Genomic DNA, 20,979 nt, shown 5'->3' on the forward strand with positions numbered 1-20,979 from the left:
ACTCGAGGCTTAGAATTGAGAGAATGATGATGGACGAGTTCTAAGACTCGTAGTTCTAAGACTAAGTTTAAATTGGATGCTCAGTGAGATATTCAGGGTGTGCTCTTTATTATCAGAACCACAAAATACCGAAGTATGCCCAACTGCTATACATTTAACTATGCTTTAGTCATATTGTATTTTTGTATATACACATCAGATGCTACCTTAGGATACAACCCACTTTATGTGGATATTATAGCATTTCATGTTTGCACGTGTGGTTGCACAAAGACATACCAAAGATATTGCACAACATTTTAAATGTTTTCACAACTAGTGACGTGCATTACATTGAGCTCTTGTGCTGTGTATCCAGATTTCTGTGTGCAACAACCTTGCACTATTAACTCTGTATGTGCAAGCTCCCTTATGCAAGTGGAAGGATAATTTGGGATACAGCTCACAAAGATTATTTAAACTCTAAGGGAAGAATTGTTCTGAAAAATGACTGAAGCAACCAGCAAGTTCCCAATGCATTTCAGATCTATCTTCATCAAGTTATTATTTGTACTCCTTCATGAGTACTCAAAAAAGCTTCGTCTTGCCTTTTTTAAACTGCAGGATGAAATTTTTATGGACATTACTCATGAAGGAATAAATTTAAGAATTTATAATGTAAACATATTGGGAATGTAATTATCTTTGTAACTGTCTTATTTGGGGGGGGGCTGGGTTTTTGTGGGGCGGGAACTTTGCCATGTTCAGGTCCTCCCAGTTTAGATACACATAAGAACCAAATTCTGTGAACTGGTACGTAGTGCTTGCCTGTCAACTTAGTGCTCTGTTTCTAACCTTTTGTACCAAATCTTTTCAGTGGTCTATGATCATAGGACTGTTTCATTTCCTTGAAACTGTATGAAATCCTATAGCATGAATGTTCTTTAGCTACTAGAGTGTATTGCAATTTCTTCAGGGACTATTCTAGTAGAAGCAGCCGTATTAATTTTATAGCTCCAGTACAGCCTCTGTTCATAGTATTTCTGCTCTGCAATGTACCCTTATTGTAACCAGCATCTCTTTTGTTCTCACACCATTTTCCCCCAGTGAAAAATCTGACCTACTTTTGGAACTATATACTGTGTTTCTTTCAGTAATAAACAATATTTATCATTTTTAACATGCCTAGGCACTATACAAAGGAGAATTAAAATCAGTGGACTCTGCCTGCAGACTCACAGTCCAAACACCCCCCCCCCACATGCACAAGGGTAAGAGAAGAAAAGGGGAAGCTGGCGGAGGAGGTGCACAATATATAACCAGAGCTTAATTTGAAAAAGCATAGGAAAACAAGTATATCTTTAGCTGTAACTTTAAAAAGGGAGAAAGATACAGGTATTGGTTCCTCCTTACTACTTAGCAACCTGATAGATTCTAAGAATATGGATTTAATTATTTAAATTCATATCCATAAATTAAATTACCAATTTAATTATTTATAATTATTTATTTTAATTTGCTTGATGTCACTTCTGGCCATGACATCACTTCCAATGGATCCTGCACAGATTGTCATTCTAAAAAGTGGGTCCGGGTGCTAAAAGTTTGAGAAATGCTGCAATAAGGTGTTAGTAAATTGACGTGTGTGTGTGTGAGAGAGAGAGACACAGAGAGACAGAGAGAGACTCTACAAGTTTTCAAAATCACTAAAATTAGAGTTTGGAGGAATAATCCCATCATGTTATATATCAATTAATGTGTAATTTCATGCAGAATGCAATGAAACAAACCACATTGAAATATCTGTGTTCTGTCAGAAGGTACAACCAAAAAACCAGTAGGGTTGGGGTGATGGTACATCACCACGCCCACCACCTGGGGTGCTGCCCCGCCCACTGCATGGGGTGACGCGCAGGCCTCTCGCACCAGGTGACACGAATCCTAGTGACACCACTACCTCCGGAGGGTCTTCTGAGCCTCTGAGTAGAGGTCATGTACGTCCACCTGCAGCCTCTACCGGGCTCTGTAAGAAGTGAAAAATTCACTTTTTTTTGCAAAACTGGAAGTGACTTTTTTTTACTTTTTAGTGTCATTCTGAGCCCAGCAGACCCTCGAAAGCTCAAAAGATCTTCTGGATGCGAGGGGAGCTCTGCTTCCCTCACCTCTGGAGCGAGGGGCGAAGTGTTTCCTGTGTCTGTTGGGTTCTGGATCAGATGGGTTAAAATCCCACTTGGAAAGCCACACTCGGCATCGACAATAATGACCTGGATGGACCAGTGGTCTCATAGTATAAGGCCTTTATCAGAGGTGTTTGAAAATGGTGTTATTTACCTTACTCAGAAGTAAACCCATTGTGTTCAGTAAGACTTACTGTAAACCTATCTTACCAGAAACAAACACCTCTAGTCATAGTCTATGCCCTTCACATGTTCAAGATCTACTATTTGCATTAATGGAAGCATCTTTGCTTATACAAGTAGTTCTCTGGATCGGATTTACAGTTTGTTAGGACTCCAGCATACTATGGGCAACCAGTAACAGCACTGGCTCTGGAACATTTTACTGGTTGAGGAACTGGGGAGGGGAAAACAGCAAGATGGAGCTATGCAAGCAAAATGAAGATGATGATCAGACCTTGCTTGTATATGGGAAGAAAGACAAAGTTCCACAGGAAGAATGTTGCTTCTCATTCTGTCCAAACTGCATGGGACTTTATTATTTCTGGTTCTTTTGACAGCAAAGAATCTTACTGTTTTCCTTACCCACAGAACACTTAGTGCACCATGGTGGCCATAATCTGGTCTGTGTGTTAGTGCCAAAAGAATTGTTCTGAACCACTTTTGGATTGTCCTCCTGATGCATTTGCAGTATACAAATGCCAATATTTTGCTACAATGGTTTCTGTCTTTTCTTGCTGGTGATTCTTCACAATAACGTTTTCTAAGATATCCAGAACTTCTCTTTAGCTTATTTCATTTCTGGATTGGTTACACTTGTAGTGGGTCTGAAGTTAATTTGTTTAAAGCACAATCTGAAGTGTCCTTATACTTGGTATGCATCATAGTATGTTGTATGTCTAGTGTTGACAGATCAGCAGGCCATGTGCATGTAGCAAACGGTCATTCTCCGATGGGTTCTCCACGACAGGGTCAGTCTTCCTAAGGTAGGTAGCTTCTCTCATGATAGGTGGGTCAGGCAAAGCTTCCTGAGTGGAGGGGCTCCCCCTTACTTCCCAGACTGACCTTCGCCTCTGGAGAAGCAGGTTGGGTTTCCTCTTTGCTGGCTTGCTTCGCAGGCCAGCATCTCTTTTTCTTGAGGACGCGGGGCACCCAGCCTCCCCAGGGGACAACCTAGTCCCTAGCAGCTAGCTGTCTATGCAGTCTCTGATTGCAATTAAAATGAATTATATGAAACTAGATAAATCTAAGTCAGTGGTACTCAAACTGGTGGGTTACGACCCATCAGCTCATGTAAAACTTTTCCCGTCTCTTTAAGGAGGAGGGGAAGGGGAGAGGCAGCGATGCGGTCCCCAGGCTCAAGTTGCTAAGGGGGGTGCTTGTACTTACTAAGGCTTCTGCAAGCAGCAGGAGGTGCAGAGAGCCCCATGCAGCCCTCCGAAGGGCTTACTCTGCAGAGTTAGTACAATCACCCCCCCCTTAGAGATGCAATCCTGGTGGTTGCGTCGCTGACCTTGCCTTGTCCCCCTGAAAAGACTTACCTGAGGAGTAAGTCTCCTGAAAAGTTTTCAGAATCACTGATCTAGGTGTTAACTGAGTATGATGTGTGGAGTCATCATGAATTAAACTGTATTTCTTCTCTTTGCGTATACACAAATAGGTCAAATCCATGGGTAAGTTGTTGCAATCCAAATGAGTGCTTGGATCTGAATTCCACTAATCTTCTTTCTAAGTAATAATATTCGTTAGAATTACATATATTTTTTCTCTGTTTAAGATTGGAAATTCATATTTGTAGCATGTGCATGCATTATTCAATTCAAAATATTTTTAAAGAATAAAAAACATATACAAGCTTGGGTCTTGGCTGTTGGTGCTTATGTTAACTTTAACATTGTGTGATATTTTTTAAATTTTTCTCCCTCTAGTGGTGAGACATTTTTCAAGTCATTGATGGACGATATAGGCTTTGAAACCACATGGAATGCTTTTTTTATTCTTTTAGAAGATAAATGAGGAACAGTTCTGCTTGTGGGACAGTGGTGCTGATGATAATTTTCTTTCCTAGATGTAACAGTGGGCTCTTCAGCGTTGAAGATGTTTTGACAAGTTTTGACAACACAGGAAATGTTTGTAAGTTTTTACTTTATTTTTTTTTTGAAGGAGATTATGCTCTTGGTGATACAAAACATTTTGTGCTGATACGAAACGTTTTGTGCCGACATTCTCACCTGCTGTGCTGATATGGTATCGTGTTTGCTGCATGTGGCCTATACTCCCTCCAAAGCATGCAAATTTGCTATTCTGATCATTGGGCCATTTGGTACAATGATGGATACTGTGTTGTAATTCTGTGTTGTGGATACAGCACTTTTTAAATGCTGCAGTCCAAAGTATACCCTCAGGTGCATGCATGTAGCTTTAACTGGCCCCCTCCCCACTCGCAACTCCTTTTTGCAACAGGAGAGGTTATTTCTGCTTATTTTTGGGACAGTGGCAGGTGGCACTGCTATCAATAGGGGAGACTTGTAGTTCCTATAGTGCTAGTAATGATCAGGTTCTAGACCTCCTGCTCAGGTCCAAGCTACATGTATAATGCTATACATATGAAACAAAACACTGAGACTGATTATAATTTCATATAAACAGAAGAAAATTTAGTACAATGTACTTTTTTAAAAATTAGGATGTGTTTTTATTTACAAGTCTGATCCCGGTATCCACAGGGGATCTGCTTCCAGACCACCACTACCCCCATGGATACTGAAACCAGCGGATAGTTAAATCTGTGGGTTGTGAACCAACAGGGCCTCCAAACATGATCGGAACCTTGTTCTGGTCATTTCTGGAGCTGTCCACACATAGCCTCTACGGGCCTCTGAAAGGCCCTCAGAAGCATCTGAATGGCTTCAGAAAGCTCCCCGGAGGCATCGGAAGCGTCAGTTTTTGCAAAAACCGGAAGGCTTCCAGGGGCCTTTCTAAGAGGGCAGAGGCTGCATGCTGTCTCTGTGGGTCTCAGAAGCCTCCTGGAAGCAACCAGCTCATTCCAGTTGCAACTGGGAGGTCCTTGGTGAGTCCTCAACCACAGGTTTGGAACCCATGGCGAGTCAAATTCACGGGTTCTGAATCCGCAGGCAAAGAGGACCCACCTGTACCTTTACCTTACATTAAATGTTGAATCTGTTATGCAACAAAGACTGTGTTGCTGTGCATGGAATTTAGGAGCAGCCAAAGGCTACCGCCCCCCCCCCCCCCCGAGGGCTAAGAATCGCTGTTCTAGATAACTGTCAGCAATCCATCCTTCAGGCTGAAAGACAATTTGTCCTTTGTTTTGTACTGTCAATGGGGGTAGAGTTAGGTGTTTATGGGTCTTAATTAGGTTTTATCTTCATGGTCATATGGTGGCTGCCCTTGGCATTGTCATTGAAGTAGGATCAGTGGCTGACACTGTTGATGCCAAGTGTTGATACTCAATCTCCATTTTAGTGGAATCCCCCCCCCAAACAAACATACACCGAACACTCAGTGAGATAATGGTATCTTGCCTGCCTCATCTTGCTTCTATGAGTTTTCCATAAACTTAGGTAGTCTGAAGGCACATTACACAATTATACTTCTGAAGTGAAGCAGGTTTGGCTTTATATAGGAGATTGCCTGAGAACCATATGCAAGCAGCTCTGTGGTGAAACACTGGAATGAATAAATAAATGGCATGTACAGTGTGTACTGTATTTCAGAATCTACATGAATGACCTTTGCAGCCTGTTGGGGGGGGGGGAATATGTTTCAGGTACATGCATATTTGGTATTTATTTTACAATACAGGTATAACTGGGGTTCTGTTCCGTACTCTCCTTTGGATACCTGAAACTGTGGATACTGGGAACACCTTTAAAAAAATAGGGGAAAGTTTAAAAAATCTTGGTAAAACAAGACTTTTTAAAATGATCCCCTATATTTTTAAGAGGCCTCCCTAGTATTCATGGTATCTGTGGATAACTGAAACCGTAGATACCAAATCCGTGGATACTGGGGCATGCCTGTATTGTGCTATTCGTCCTACATTTAACTATGTAAGTTGTTGATTTCCTTCATACAATAGGATCTACATTGTCTCTGACTTTTTTTTACAAACCAACAGTCTATATAAAAAAAATGTATTTATAGGTCAGTCATAAAGTATAAAAGCAGATAACATTTTTCTTTCGCAGGCAGTAACATGAAACTGTTCTTAAATACACCTGATTCACCTCAAAAAACTCTTTGTTTTTTTATGAACCTGAAATTACACTTCATTGCACACTGACATTTCAAGAGCAGAAAAATGTCAATTTCATAAACTAACTTTTGACCTCACAACAACAACAAAATCTAAAGGATAGGTAATTGTGGAGGAAAAATGCTTGGTGCAATTCAGTTTTAACTTTGAAGCTTTCATCCTGTTTGAATGCCTCCGGCTTTATTATGAAGTCAGTCTAAAGAGCACTTAGAAAATGTGTTCTTGAAGTATTGCCAGGTAGGAGAAGTAATTCACAAATTTACAGGAGGAAGGAGTTCCATTGGACTAGCAAATTGGCAAAGGAATAATAAGAACAAAAGGAAGAATCCAACTTAGGTATGGCAGGGGATTGCAGATGTTAGTGGAATGTGAAACTCGAAAACAAAACAATGGCATAAATTCATTTACATTCATCCCACAGTGCTCACTCAGTGGTTGTTGAAAATATACTTCATTCAGACAATCACTGTTATGGCTGCTTCTGGTTGACATTTTTGGAAACAAGCTAATGCTTCTAATATTTAAACATTTTGCTATAGTGGTAAACCAATCAAATACTCTTTCACTACTTGAAATGAAGAAGGCTTGGTTGAGGAGATACTTTACAGGGCTATACTCTAAAACAGCCATTTTCAACATTTTTCAGCTCACAGCACACCAACAAGGCACTAAAATTGTCAAGGCACACTACCAGTTTTTTTACTTTCATTAAATCACCACATTACAATTAATTGTTAATATTATTAATACAATTATATTAGTACATGATAAAGAAACTTACAAGAAGCTGGGAGAGAAAGGATATGTGATTGTGAAAAGGATGAAAAATGTTATTAAAGTGTTATGCGAGAAAGTGCTGGCAGAGAGAGGTCAGATTGAGCACATAGGAGAGCTGTGAGGTGAGGGGCAATGAAGAGACATGAGTGAAACAACTACAGGATTCAGCTGGAGTGGGGGGAAGAGAGAACTTGAAGCAAGTGATTCTGAACCTTTGGAAGGTGCGGAGGAGTGAAGGAAGGGACAGTAAGAGAGGTGCTGACTCCAGTTATTAAATTTGGGGGGCAGTGTGCCTGTGGGAGGGAGTGGAGTGGGGTGGGGAGAAGTGCCAATTGCCTGCTCCTGTATTTAAGGAAAAAAAGTGTGACCAAAAGCCGAATCCTAGGCATGTCTACTCAGAAGTAAGCCCCATTATAGTCAATGGGGCTTACTCCCAGGTAAGTATGGAGAGGATTGGGGCCCAATGCCCTTCCCCCAAAAGGCAATACAGGGAGGGTCGCTTTGGGGAGTTGCAGGCAAACTGTGACAAGGAAAAGGGACTATCCAGGACCCTTTGAGCCAGCCAGTTCTTAGACTGGTGGCCTCAGCAGACTTACTCGCTTCATACCTGCTTGCTTGCTCCTAACTCCCTTGTTCTTACTCACTCCACCCGCCGGGACCTCCTCCGAGCTTCTCTGATTGCCCAATCAGCCTGCAGAGGAGGCAAGGAAGGACTTAATACCCAATACTAGGTGTGTCTACTTAGAAGTAAGCCCCATAATAGTCAATGGGGCTTACTCCCAGGTAAATCAGGATTGGGTTGCAGACTTCCTCTTGCGCAGGAGCAAGCGACAGCAGGAGGTGTAAAGCAGCCGCAACCAGCCCCTTCGCTGGCTGTCTGCCTGCTCCTTTTCCTTCTGCTTCATGTAAGGCTCAAAGCAGCTGCTTCCCCCGCATGCATGGCTGCTGCCTGTCTGCTCTGATCTCGCGGCACACCCTAGGCAGCACCTAGTGTGATGCTGCACAGCAGTTGAAAAACGCTGCTCTAAAACCAGGCTGCATCCGGCCCCCCGGAAGCTTTTTATCTGGCCCTCAGGCTCTCAGCTGCTGAGTAGTGCTGAGGTGTTACTGCTGAAAAGCAGCCTACATGAAAATTGGGGACCCCCATATCTTGAAATATTATCAAGATTTGGTATTTACTCTTCTGTCATTTGCAGTTAATGAGTTTTTTGGTGAGAACAAAGTGCAAATTTCTGGCCATCAGCTGCTTAATGATGTCACTTTCTGCTTAATGACATCACTTCTGGCCCTCAGCAGGTGCCCTGAATGCTAACTTCGGCCCTCTGTATAAAATGAGTTTGACACCCCTGCTCTAAACTGAGTGGCTGTGTATGCAGCTGTAACATAGCTGTGTATGTAGCTTTTTGGATAATGGCCCTAAAATTGAGGTTCTCAAACTGGGGCATCATGGTACTCCAACCTGAGAAACCCTGCCTCTGTCCCTTTAATCCTGATTCCAGGATTGTGCTGCTGCTAGGGCCTTTAATCCTGATTCCAGGATTGTGCTGCTGCTAGGGCCAATGGGAGGGTTTCCTCTAACTACAGCTAGCACTGGACTCGGGGAGGGGGTACAGGGAGTCCCACGGAGCCCTCTGTAGGGCTTCCCAACCCCCTGTAAGTCTGAAAAAAGCTATTGGAAACCACTTCTGATTTTCTATCATGAAACTGGAAGTGGTTTCCAGTATATATATTTTTTAGACTTTCAGAGGCTTGGGAAGCCCTGTGGAGGGCTCCATTGGGCTCCTTGCACCCCCTGGAGGCTGGTGCTAGCTGATCAGCCCCAGCAGCAGTGTGATCCTAGGGATTGTGTTGCTGCCTTTGCCCTCCACTGCCACAACTTTCTAAACTCCTGAGAAATTTGGGAACCGCAACCCTAAAGCATATATTGTAAAAATGAAGTAATTACATGTTTTTACTTACAATGCTGTAAATACATACATTTTGTACGTTTTCCTCAAAGACCAAGTCATTTATTTTTATGAACTCCCGTAACTTTTCAGCCCCTTTAGTGAGATGTAGTTGTACATGTTGTACTCTTTGGCCTTCTCATTCTCTGTATAACCCCAACTGCCCAAATGGAGTTGGTGATGAAGCACCCAGTGTGAACTAGACCTTAGTTTAGAATAAGATGTTGCCACTAGCTGGCAGCATTATATTAAATATGAACAAACTACTTTAAGGAGTGCTTGTAACATATTACCAGAGGTTGCCTAATGTATGTATATGAGAGAGAGAGAGAGAGAGAGAGAGAGAGAGAGAGAGAGACTTGTCACCATATGAAAGCAAATTGAATTAATTTCTTCTTTCTTGCTACCAGTAGATGTGAAACTGCATCTTGCACTTCTGGCATGAACTCCTTAAAATGGCTACCTTTAGATTTCCTCTTTCAAAAAGCATACTAGAATATACAATATTGGGGCACAGAGAGCCCTTCCCCCTCTCTTTTTGGAAAGAGTTTGGGAATACAGTTCTACACAGTTCTTACGTTGTCCTACTTACAAACTATCTGTGATTTTTGCATGATGACTTTAGAATTTTTCCTTTTATTCCACAAAGCAGGAAAATAAAACTGTGTGTATGTGCACACGTGTGGATGCATATGGCTATGTGTTCTGCAGAAATCCAGTATATACACATGGATTAATAACATAGGCCTACAAAACTGAGGGTCAGAAAAGTTTTTGCCAAACTTTATGGTGGTTTGATATGAATTTGGAGTGCTGATTCCAAAAATGGCATCCATTTTGCCCTATCACGTCTAGTTTTGGAGATATAGTATAGCCTCTTGAGGAAGCCTCATGAGGAAGCTGTTTGAACCATTCACTAAAGGGGCTATGCCCTGTCTCCAAAACTAGATAGGGCAAAACGGATGCCATTTTTGGATCAGCACCCTAAATATACCTAGGAATTGGTGTAATGTTTAAGGAAGCAAAATGTGTGTTGGCCTGTGTAATCAAATGCTGCACTCAGGCTCTATAAACAATTCCAAGTTAACTGATATGTTGACTAACTGCTGCTGCCCTAAATGTTTAATTCAAGGAATCCAGTGTTTGGGAATAAAACTTATTATTAGTGAGAAATGTCTTTACACCAAAGAGTTGTAAGGAGGACTTAATTATCACTGTAACACTGGCAGCTTGACGAATAAGGCTTTTGAGTGTGCCTCTTGCTAGAGCTCTTACAAGAGGCTGGACAGTATGCATTACAGCAGAGGTTCCCAAACTGTGCGTTGTGACACCCTAGGTCAGCAGGCGCCAAATCTGGTGCCTGAAAAAATCCTTCCCTGTTGTGCATGGCGCTTACTGTTCTGCGCTTCTGCCTTTATCTTGCAAGCTGATTTTCTCAGAAAGATGTGCCAGGCAGTCTTTGTGTCCCAAATTTGGAGCAGAAGCAGCTGCCCAGAGCAACTTTCTGAGAAAATTGGCTTGCAAAAAAAAAAGCAGTCGCATGGAAATGTAAGTACTGTGCACAACAGGGAAGGCTTTCTTAAAATGCAGCAGTCCCATGGTTTTGAGACTGCTGCCCTATTTATTTATTTGCTTGCTTACTGTATTTCTACCCCACCTTTCTCCCTGAAGGGACCCAGGGTTTGCTTACAGCAAGTTGCAGAAATATAAAGAACATAAAATCACAATTAAAAACATAAATTATATGTTAAAACCCGTCGCAATTAAAAATATCTTAAAACAGCAATAAAACATTAATACAATTAAAAGAGCATCAGCAATCTAATAAAAAAGACCCCAAGCCTGTAAAAAAAAATCTTAAAAATATGTTTAAAAGGCTAAGAACTCAGGTTTGTCTAAAAAGACAAGCCCTGAGGGGCATTGTGGGACACACGCCGGCTGAGCCACTATGCAGCGCAATCATGATGCAATAGACCAGGGGTCTCCAAACCCCGGCCCGGGGGCCAGATGCGGCCCATGGCAAGCCTCTATCCGGCCCGCGGCTAGCCTCTGTTCCCCCGAGAGCATCTGGCCCAGTTGACCAACACAACCAGAGTTGTGCTTGTGGGGTGGTGGAATGAGGGTCCATTTAAGTGTGTGCTTTATTTCTTGGGCTGTGTTCATGGTTGGAGAAGTCCTGGACATTTCAGCCCATTCATTTATTCATTCATCCAAGTTCCATCTCTAATGGATTTATTTAAATTTTATATTTAATTTTTTTCCCGCCCTTGACCCTGTGCCAGATATTTGATGCATCCCTTTGGCCGAAAAGTTTAGAGATCCCTGCAATAGACCATGGAGCAATACAGGCTCTGTTCCATGGGCTAGTTTGGGGGGGGGGGCTCTCACCCACTCTGATCTCTTTAATGCTGATTTTACAGCCGTGTGAGGTCACAGAACCCAGACATCATCAGCACTTACATCATTACGTTGTGTGTCATTGGTACTTTCTTCCAGGTTCTGCAGCTGGTACCAGCAGAGGGAGGGCATCGCGTTGCTGGTTAGTTTGGGAACACCTGCATTGGAGCCAAGTACAAAATGGGGTTTCAAGCCAATCTTTTTCTCCTGAAAATGATGGGCAGAGTTAGCATGCATTCTTCTATTATGTGGGGCTAAATAGTCCCCAGTCTTCTGCCATTTTATGTGTTTTGTGAATTTGGTGCATGCAGGGTTTGCTTCTTACAAGCATTGTGCTCCTCAGTGATATTTAGAAGAATTGCTCATGGTAATCTTCATGCTAGAGAGATTCAGCTTGGTAGGTTGCCACCTGTGTAGTTTTAAACTTGCCTGGCCAGCTTTGTGTATGTATGCACATGTGTGTTGCTCTTTTTTGAACTTGACTTCAGTACTTAACAAAGGGCAATTTGAAATGTGCACATGCTTAAATGAGTACAGGTTGTCCCTTGTTATCCACTGGGGTCTTGTTCTGGAACCCCTAGTGGATAAAAATAAAATCAGTGGAAAAATAGATTTAAAGACCCACTTCCAGGTTTCTTGCCCCTCCATTGCTCCTAATGGATTAAGTCGTGCCTTGACATCCCCATGAGTTTGATTATGGGACTCCCTGCTGAATGCCATAAAATGTGTTAAATAAAAGTAGTTTAAAAAAAATAAAAAGTACGTCCCTTTTCAATTGTTTAAAAACAGCTTTTTTTATTGTTATAGAGAGGCAGTCAGCAGTTAGAAATGCAAAGGTCCCCCTGCCTTTGCCTGGCGCAGCTGAAGAATGGAATGGTCACTTGCATGACTGTCTCAATACAACATTAAGAAAAGCAGTTTTTTTAAAACTCTGATTTTAAAAGGATGCATTTTTTCCCTTCTCCAGGCATCAGCATATTCCTTCTCATTTACAGTGGCCATTCGTGTTGAGTCAAATCTGTGTATAACAAAGTTGAACCTGTATATGCAAATTAGTTGTGGCCATCCATCCATCCATCGTGGTTCCGTCCGCCTTGTCTTCTGGGAGGAGTGGCAGCTATTAGTATGCTCTTAATGTCCCCAAGATAGTTTTACTAACTGCAAATGGCTCTGGTGTTCAAATGGTTCAAAAGCTTATGAAGGACTGTAGTTGTTTTCAGGTTAGGCTAGCAGTTCTCAAACTCCAAGGGAGTTTGACCCCTGCAGTAAGTTCTTGTGGGGAAGGGGGAGGCAGTGACACAATCACTAGGATTGCACCACTTTGGAGAGGTGCAGAGGCTTGGCTGGACTTATTAGAGTCTCCTGCAGCCTCCCGGGGGTACGAGGAGCCCTGTGCGACTGTCTGTAGGGCTCCCCAAAGCTTTAAAAGTGAAAGCGGAGCAATCGCGCTCCACCTCCGCAAAACCGGAAGTGGAGCGCAATCGCTCTGCTTTAACTTTTTAAGCTTTGGGGAGCTCCCTGCAACCCAGGGAAGCTGCAGCAGGGACTGGTAAGTAAACCCAGTCCCTGCGCCCCTGTAGCGATGTGCTCTTGGGGATTGCATCACTGCTTCCCCCCGCCCCCACCCCTTAGGGGGGCAGAGGCCAGGGCCCTCAAGCTGGGGCATCATGACGCCCCAGTTTGAGAAGCCCTGGGTTAGGCCATTCAAGTTATATATGTTTGTTGGAGTGTGTGCTAGGCCAAAATTAATGCAGACAAAAAGTGCTAACAATTCTAATGTGAGCAAAAAATGTATTACTTGTACCATAAAGAAGTGGGGGAACCCAAAGTACTGGTCCAACCTTGTTATACATGGATTTGACTCAACGCGAATGGCCACTGCAAATGAGAAGGAATGTGCTGATTCCTGGAGAAGGGGAAAAATGCAACCCTTTAAAATCTCAGTTTAATAAACTGCTTTTCTTACTGCTGTTCAGTCATGCAAGCAATTACAAGTATAATCTAATTATCCATGGATTTTTCATCATCCATGGATTTTTCTATCTCAACAAGATTAGAAGGGCCCTTTAAATTAAAGGAAAACAGTCATTTAGCTATAGCCTCATTAAAGCAAGATTGGGCAACCAACTGACAATCCATCAATCATTATCTCTTCAGGCACTTAGAACCCTCCCTTCCCCCAGAGCATGTGAAAGAAAGGTAATCACTTTGCTCTGGGAGAAGGGAGGGGTTGCTGGCTTAGGTGCCTTTCTAAGCACCTGGAGAGAGACTGATTGATAGATTGTTTGCTTAATGACTCTGTCTTACATCACAAAGGTCAGCAAGGCTGTTTTTAAATTGCCTAGCAAAACAAAAACATTGTTTTTTAAATGAATTTGCTTTAATGCAATTTTTGCCGCCCATGTGAGTTCTGGGAATGGAACCCTCACGAATAATGAGACTCAAGCTATAGTTTTTCTTTTAATGCAGAGGTTTCCAAAATGTAGGTCAAGACCCACCAGTGAGTGACCCAAATTTTGGTGGGTCACGAAACTGACAGGCTGACAAGAAAAATGTATTGAGCCCTATGAAAACTGAAATGGAACCACACATGTGCGTTTACTTAGAAGTAGGCAAATGAACCTCAGTCCTCTTCAGACTGAGGGAAATGCAAGGCCACCAGAAAGGTCCCAATCCAATGAATATGGAGCTCAACTAACTCTCCAGAAGGCACCCCCCTACCATAGTAAAAAAGGTAAAAACAGAGGCTTGAGCAGCTTGCACCATGAAACTTTTTTAAATTGAAACTTGCATAAAGCTATGTGGAGCCTGATACAGTGTCATTTTAAAAAGTGGGTCCTGGTGCGAAATAGTTTGGGAACCACTGTTGTAATGGTTGAGAAGGAATAGTGGAACATTTTTGTGCATGTGGCTGGGTCAGGGTCTGGCGCCACCTGTGTTAGAGCCTACCATCATTACTAAGAATATAATTCTGATAAACAGTATATTAAGGAGGACATTATATTTGAAGTTTACTTTATGTTAAATATTAATGCCTAGTATTTATATGGTGTTTTTGAGTGTTCATACATTCCCTTATAATCCATAGAACATTCCTATTACTACCTCAGTTGTATTCTCCCCACATGGGGGGCTAAAGCTAAGAGAGAGCAGTTTGTGGCAGAAGTGAGTTAATTAGAGGCTCCCTGATTTGCAGCTCAGACTCTTAGCTACTAGCCTTTAGTGGCATGGTATCCTTGTGATATATACATGTGTATTTACAATCTGATATTGTACATACTCATAATAAAGAGTATTTTTATTTTCAAGAATATTTTTTTAAAGGTAAGAGAGGGATGGGATACTGTGGAGAGAGGATAGGCAAGAAGTCCATGTGGCAAAATGAAGTAAAGCATGTATATAAAATATTTTTTACTCCAAGAAAGTTTATGAAAGCTTATTTGCAACACAATCCCTTTTAGTGAACTTTTAGTTGAAAAGTGTTATTTAAATACTGTTAATAATAATAATAATAATAATAATCCCAATTCACAAACTGTAGCCCTGACTAGGGCATTAATCTCATTGAATTTAACAGAACTTGCTTCTGAATAAACATGCTTAGGATCAAATAGACTGTGTTCAGTGCAGTTTATTGCTTAAGAACTGGAGGCTCTCTAGTCTTGAAGTATAGTATATTGATATTGATCATAAATTACTTTAAAAAACAAAGCTTTAGTAGAGATAGTGAAAGTCTGCCTAAAAAAGTACTTATTCTGAAATGGTAGAAGCAGCAGGGGGCGCTACAGTTACAGAACTGTCTATGTATGCACTCAGAAGCAGTTAAAAGCAAGCTACTGTTGCAGATGCTGGTAATCAATCCTAAGAAGTGGCTGTAAATATGTTTTAAAAAACCTGTCACTATGCAACTTATAGGAAAGAGACTATGTCATAATTCTGAGGTTCATATTTGATGGGTAATTTCTGTCCTGCACCTGTGACCTACGTATACAGTTCACACATGAGTAATCCTGTTCTAATATTACATTTTAGAATGTACTGAACAGTAGTGTAAATGCTGTGTTGTGTGACTGATTTCATAATGTGGAGAGAATGCCATGCAAATTGTGCTTTTTTTCTTTGAACAAAGAGGTGAGCATTTAAAAAGAAATTGAATACAAAACATTTGAAACATTTTCACTGGTTGCAGTGACATACTTTGATAATGTTTGATATGTTGAAATAAATGGTTTAATCAAAGATAACATCTGCACAAATTTATGCTTCTTTGAAGAATCTCAGGATCAATGTGTTATCCAGTTATTATTTCAGAATAAATCCATTTGTTTTTGTTTGTGAAAATGACTGCAGTGCTGCAGTTGGAATTTGTAGCTTAGATTCCTGTGTGGCTGCACATTGTTGTTGATATTAAACTTCCACTTGCATTCTGCTCAACATACCCAAGAGAAATTTCTTTTAAAAGCTTATATCAGCTATTCATTTTTTATTATTATGCAGTCCCCATAGTGCTTTACCAGTTTTTAGATGCATTGAAAAGGGGATCTAGATGATCATGATACTTTCTAGAGCAGGTGCTCAGTTTGTGTAAGGTATTAATATATGCCTAACATTTCCCCCCCCCCCAAAATTATCTCCCCCTATTGTGGCCCATTAATGCATTTGAATGTTTGAGGAAAAGGAGGTGATCTATCCATTTTCTTCCTCCTCAAATACTCCCCCCCCCCCCCATTCAGGTTGTCCTTCAAAATTGCATTCAGGGCCAGTAGTTTTATTTTTTTTTTTTTAGTATTTGGCAAGATGGAGGCAAAGTTCACTTTCCCCTGCTTGTCTTTTTCAATCAACTGAGTATTGTAAAGGGTATTTTTTTTCCTTCCCCTCAACCCCTCCCCTTCTACTCATTTGAAATGTGAAGTTCTGTTCTGAGGCCTATAGGTTTCTTCATAGGTCTCACTGGATGGCTCAGAGATACCTGAACTGCTCTATGGACTGAGATTGTGGCAGTTACTGATTTATCATGCCTGGAAGGAGATGCCATCAGTCTACCTAGGGAAAAGGATAGAATGACATCCTTTAACAGCAAGAGAGGCACACACTGTTCCTGCATTTCATGTAACCTGTCACTCAGTTGGATGCAATGGTAACAAGGGAGGGATCCACATTCTGTAATCCCTACTTGATGGTTTCCTTCTGTTCCTTCTGCTTGGAATGGGGGAGGCACTCTTCTTTTGACGTGAAACAGGACCCACCTTGTCAGTTGTTAGATGGTTTTTTCCTTTTATTTGCTGTTATCTACTTTGGCTGGGAATATCAGACTTTCTCACTGTGCTCTGCTAAGCAAAACAACTTCAATTAAAAATTAAGTCTGCATTGTTATTGCCAGCTGTTGGAGAACAAAGGGTTTAAGTAGATGAGTTTTGCAGTAAGTTAGAAATTTAAGATATTTTCTCCTTTAAAAATCATTGAAACTCTGGCATTTAATAATAATATTTGGAACGTATATAACATGTTTTGAGACTTCTAAGCATTTTGTTGCCTGAGGGCCTAATCCTATCCAAATTTCCAGCACCGGGGCAGCTGCAATGCAACCCTGAGGTAAGGGAACAAATGTTCCCATACCTTGTGGAGGCCTCCAAGACTGCCTCCCCAACACAGGAAGCAGTGCATACCCTATAGATACAGCAGCATTGACACTGGAAAATTGGATAGGATTGGGCCCTTAGTAATCCTTACAACAACTCTGTAAGAATTAGTATGATCAGGTCAACAGTTATTTCGTATTGCAGATATGGAGCTGAGTATGAAGCTACTGGGTGAGTTCAAGGCAGAGATAAATTACTGGTTCATGGTTCACCATCTTTTAGCTACTATGGTATAATAGCTCACCTCTGAAGCAAGGCTGAAAATCAACTATGCCTTATTGAAACAGTTGAAAATTCGATATACAGTCCATGTTTCCTTCTTAAAAACATGTTCAAAAATGTCAGATGCTATATAATTCGCTTTTGTACATTTGTTAGGTTTTTTTTAGGTACCACCAGACTCGTCTGTACCATTTAGCATTTCTTTTCGCTTTTCTATGGAGGGAGCTAGAGAGCACAAAAAGGTAAAATGGCAAACTACGGCACAGCATACAGTAAGCTCAGTGTTAATGTAGGGCAGGGGTGCCCAAACCCCGGCCTGGGGTCCATTTGCGGCCCTTAGGGACTCCCAATCTGGCCCGCAGGGAGTCCCCAGTCCCCAATGAGCCTCTCGCCCTCCAAAGATTTGCTGGAGCCCATGCTGGCTGGATGCAACTGCTCTCAGTGTGAGGGTGGCTGTTCGACCTCTCATGTGAGCTGTGCCACAAGGGCTGCCTGCTGTTTGACATCTGTGATGCAGTAGCAGCAGCAAAGGAAACACCTGCTTTGTTTCGTGCAAGGTCTTTTATAGGCCTTGAGCTATCACAAGACCTTCATTCATTCATATAAGTTCCATCTCTAATATATTCATTTATGTAAATTTATTCAAATTTTATTTCTGGCCCCCACTACAGTGTCAGAGAGATGATGTGGCCCTCCTGCCAAAAAGTTTGGACAGCCCTGATGTAGGGTAAGGCAGTGGTTCTCAAACTTCTTGGCAGCAGGACCCACTTTTTAAAATGGCTCTCTATTGGGACCCACCTAGCTTTATGAGATTTGTTTTAAAATGGTGATCTAGAGGGAAATACTTTTATTTATCTATTTACACATAATTATTTATTTGCAAAAAACTTGATCCATTTCTTGTAATGAGGCAGCCCTAATGAATAGCTGCAAGGCTTGAGGGGCTCAGTTATGTGACCCAACATTCAGCTGCCCCCACTACCTGTCATATACGGATTTGGAAAAAAACGCATCTGGAAAAAGACACTCAAACGTTTATATCCCCATATTTATTCAGGTTTGCAAACTGCAGGAGCTTGCTTGGCTCTTTGGATGGTAGGTAAACCTATCTGATTTTTGAATAACGTCAGGACTTGAAGAAATTAGTTATCTGATCTTTCCATCACCTGTGTTTTCATTGGAGGCTTTGCAGAACCCACCTGAAATCAGGTCATGACCCACCAATTGGGTCCTGAACCACAATTTGAGAAATGCTAGTATAAGGAATTGAAACAGATTCCTGCATTCCAGGTTTCCTTTAACTTTGCTGGTTCCTTCTCCAGTCCCCCCCCAAGTTTACGTTTACTGAATCATGTTAGCCTTCTAATAGCTAAATATTGTATGGTAAGCACAATATCAAAGTGAACTGTGTCATGAAATAGTCTTGATTATTTTTAATAAATTGCACTGGTGAACCTGGGAGGGTCAAGGAGGACAAATATCCCAGGGTGCAACCTGGTGGGGGGGGGCAGTGTAACTCCCTCTCCCCGCTGCCTGTTGTTTCCCCCTTTACAGGGGCCTTAGAAGTCCTACTGGGGGCCGGGGAAGCTATGTGCAATCTCTCCAGTCCTCAGAAGGCCTAAAAAAAATTACCATCAGTTTCGCAACCCAACAAAAATCATATCATGACCCAGACCCACAGTTTGGGAACCACTGCACAAAGTGATCCCAGTGTGCCCACATTTACTGTTTTATTCCAAGGGACTGTGCAATGAAGGACTGAGGTAAGGGGATAGGGAAGTGACTTGCTGCCCTGAAAAACCTTCACAGAAGGCAGTGTTCTGCTTCCCTGTTCCCTTATCTAATTACTACTTTGTGCGGTCCCTTTAAATAAAAAATGAACTGCAGAATGTGGTGGAATAATTCCTTGTACATCCTGTTTTATTCAGATGTGCTGCATGAGGAGTGGTTGGGAACTGGATTGCCACCTTCTTTGTGTTTTTTTTCTTTCAGCAGCAGCGATGCTGCCACTACCACTGCTACTCCCCCCAGTTGGAGGTAAGGGGATGGAGAGTGGACAAGGTGGTGACAGTGAATTTTCTGCACCTTAGTTGTGACCTGCCCTCAGTTCAGCCTGGTGAACCACCTGTGTGCACTACCAGAAAGGTGGAATATAAATGTAGCACATATATTTTTCAATTCCTCCCATTGAAGCAGTTACATATATTTAAATAATTTAAATTTATTTAAACTGGGAAGTTTTAGGGCAGATGTGGGTAAAGCAGAGGAGATTATAACCTGATTCAGATATTGCCACAAATACTTTTTTTTAATTAAAGAAGGGAATGAGCTGCAGTGAACCTTTTCTTCCTTTGCATGTGGGGAAGGAGATTGAAAGCTTCCATTTTGTAGTTTGCCGCAAACTACAACTTCCCATTACATCCAACTATGGAACACCATGGATGCTTTCAAATGACCATTTTCTGTGTTTGGATGAAATGACAAACAAAAGTTTGTTACAAAGCTGTAAATAAAAGTTTTCAATATCCTTTCCTCATTCAAGAAAGCTGAAGGGAATGAAAAGGGAAGGTATGTAAGTCGAACAGGTCAATTCTATCTAACTTCCCCTGTGCAGATGCAGCCATGCCAATGGGGCATGTGCTGAGGGGGAATTTCAGTTCTTCTCCAAGTAAGGAAACATTTGTTCCCTTGCCATAGGGGGTGTAAGCCCTCACTGGGTCTACTTGAACCTGTGCAAATCCAAGTTTGCTTGGATTTGTTGGTGCAAATCCAAGTGGACCCAGGAAGGCAGATTGAAGCAGGAAGGAGGATATGATATTGGCAGTGCTGATGATACTGCTCTCTTCCCAGCTTTTTTTTCACCCTCCTCCCCCCGCCATCATCCAACTCACCTTCCTGGGTCTGGCGGTGAGCCTCTTAGGCTGCTGCCATTTGTTGCAGCTCTCCTAAAATGGCTTCCAGTAGCATGCTGCCAAAACCCATTTTATAACAGTAGAACTGCATTCTGCTGTGGTAAAAGCCTCAGCGGGCTGGCCCAATCCTAGATAGGACACTGCCTTAAGGCTTGTTCTTGTTGCAAAAACCATGGCTTTTAAAAAATGGAACCCAGCCTGTTTCTCTGTGCTTTCGTTAGATAAGGTCATTTTAAAAAGTGTTCAAGGATGTGTTCTCCTCTGGAAATAGGAAATCCCCCCGCCCCATTTTTCAAAAAGAGTCCTCTTTGAAGTGGAAAATGTTGGGATAGATGGGGTTGAGGAAAGAATATTGCATCTCTGTTCTTCACAGGAGAAACAATTTTAAGTTCCCTGTTTTTGGATCTGAATAGCATCTCTGTATACTGTTCAGTGGATAGGTGCATATTCATGACTTAAAGTTTACATAGCATGTAATCACCTCTTATATGATTGTAACTAGTCGGTATATAAACAGCAATTACAAACAAAGGCAAGAAATCATGTGCACTGCCATATCAAAAAGCCAGTCAATATATTATAATATTCTTATATGAAAGGCATTTCTCTATAGAAATGTCCATGTTACATATATGTAATTGTAATGTGCAA

At 41.7% G+C, this 20,979-nt stretch overlaps 1 protein-coding gene across 4 annotated transcripts in view; it reads left to right on the top strand.

Moving 5' to 3' along the window:
• Positions 1-20,979, top strand: part of CAMKMT (calmodulin-lysine N-methyltransferase) — a 360,603-nt gene that overhangs the window by 8,845 nt on the left and 330,779 nt on the right. For all 4 annotated transcript variants that reach the window (XM_066611803.1, XM_066611802.1, XM_066611805.1 and 1 more), the window contains exon 3: positions 4,225-4,289. In XM_066611803.1, the coding sequence (XP_066467900.1) occupies positions 4,225-4,289 (65 nt within the window). The remainder of the gene's footprint in view (positions 1-4,224; positions 4,290-20,979) is intronic.

The sequence above is a fragment of the Tiliqua scincoides genome, chromosome 1 (assembly GCF_035046505.1).
Source record: "Tiliqua scincoides isolate rTilSci1 chromosome 1, rTilSci1.hap2, whole genome shotgun sequence".
In the NCBI taxonomy this organism is placed as follows: domain Eukaryota; kingdom Metazoa; phylum Chordata; class Lepidosauria; order Squamata; family Scincidae; genus Tiliqua; species Tiliqua scincoides.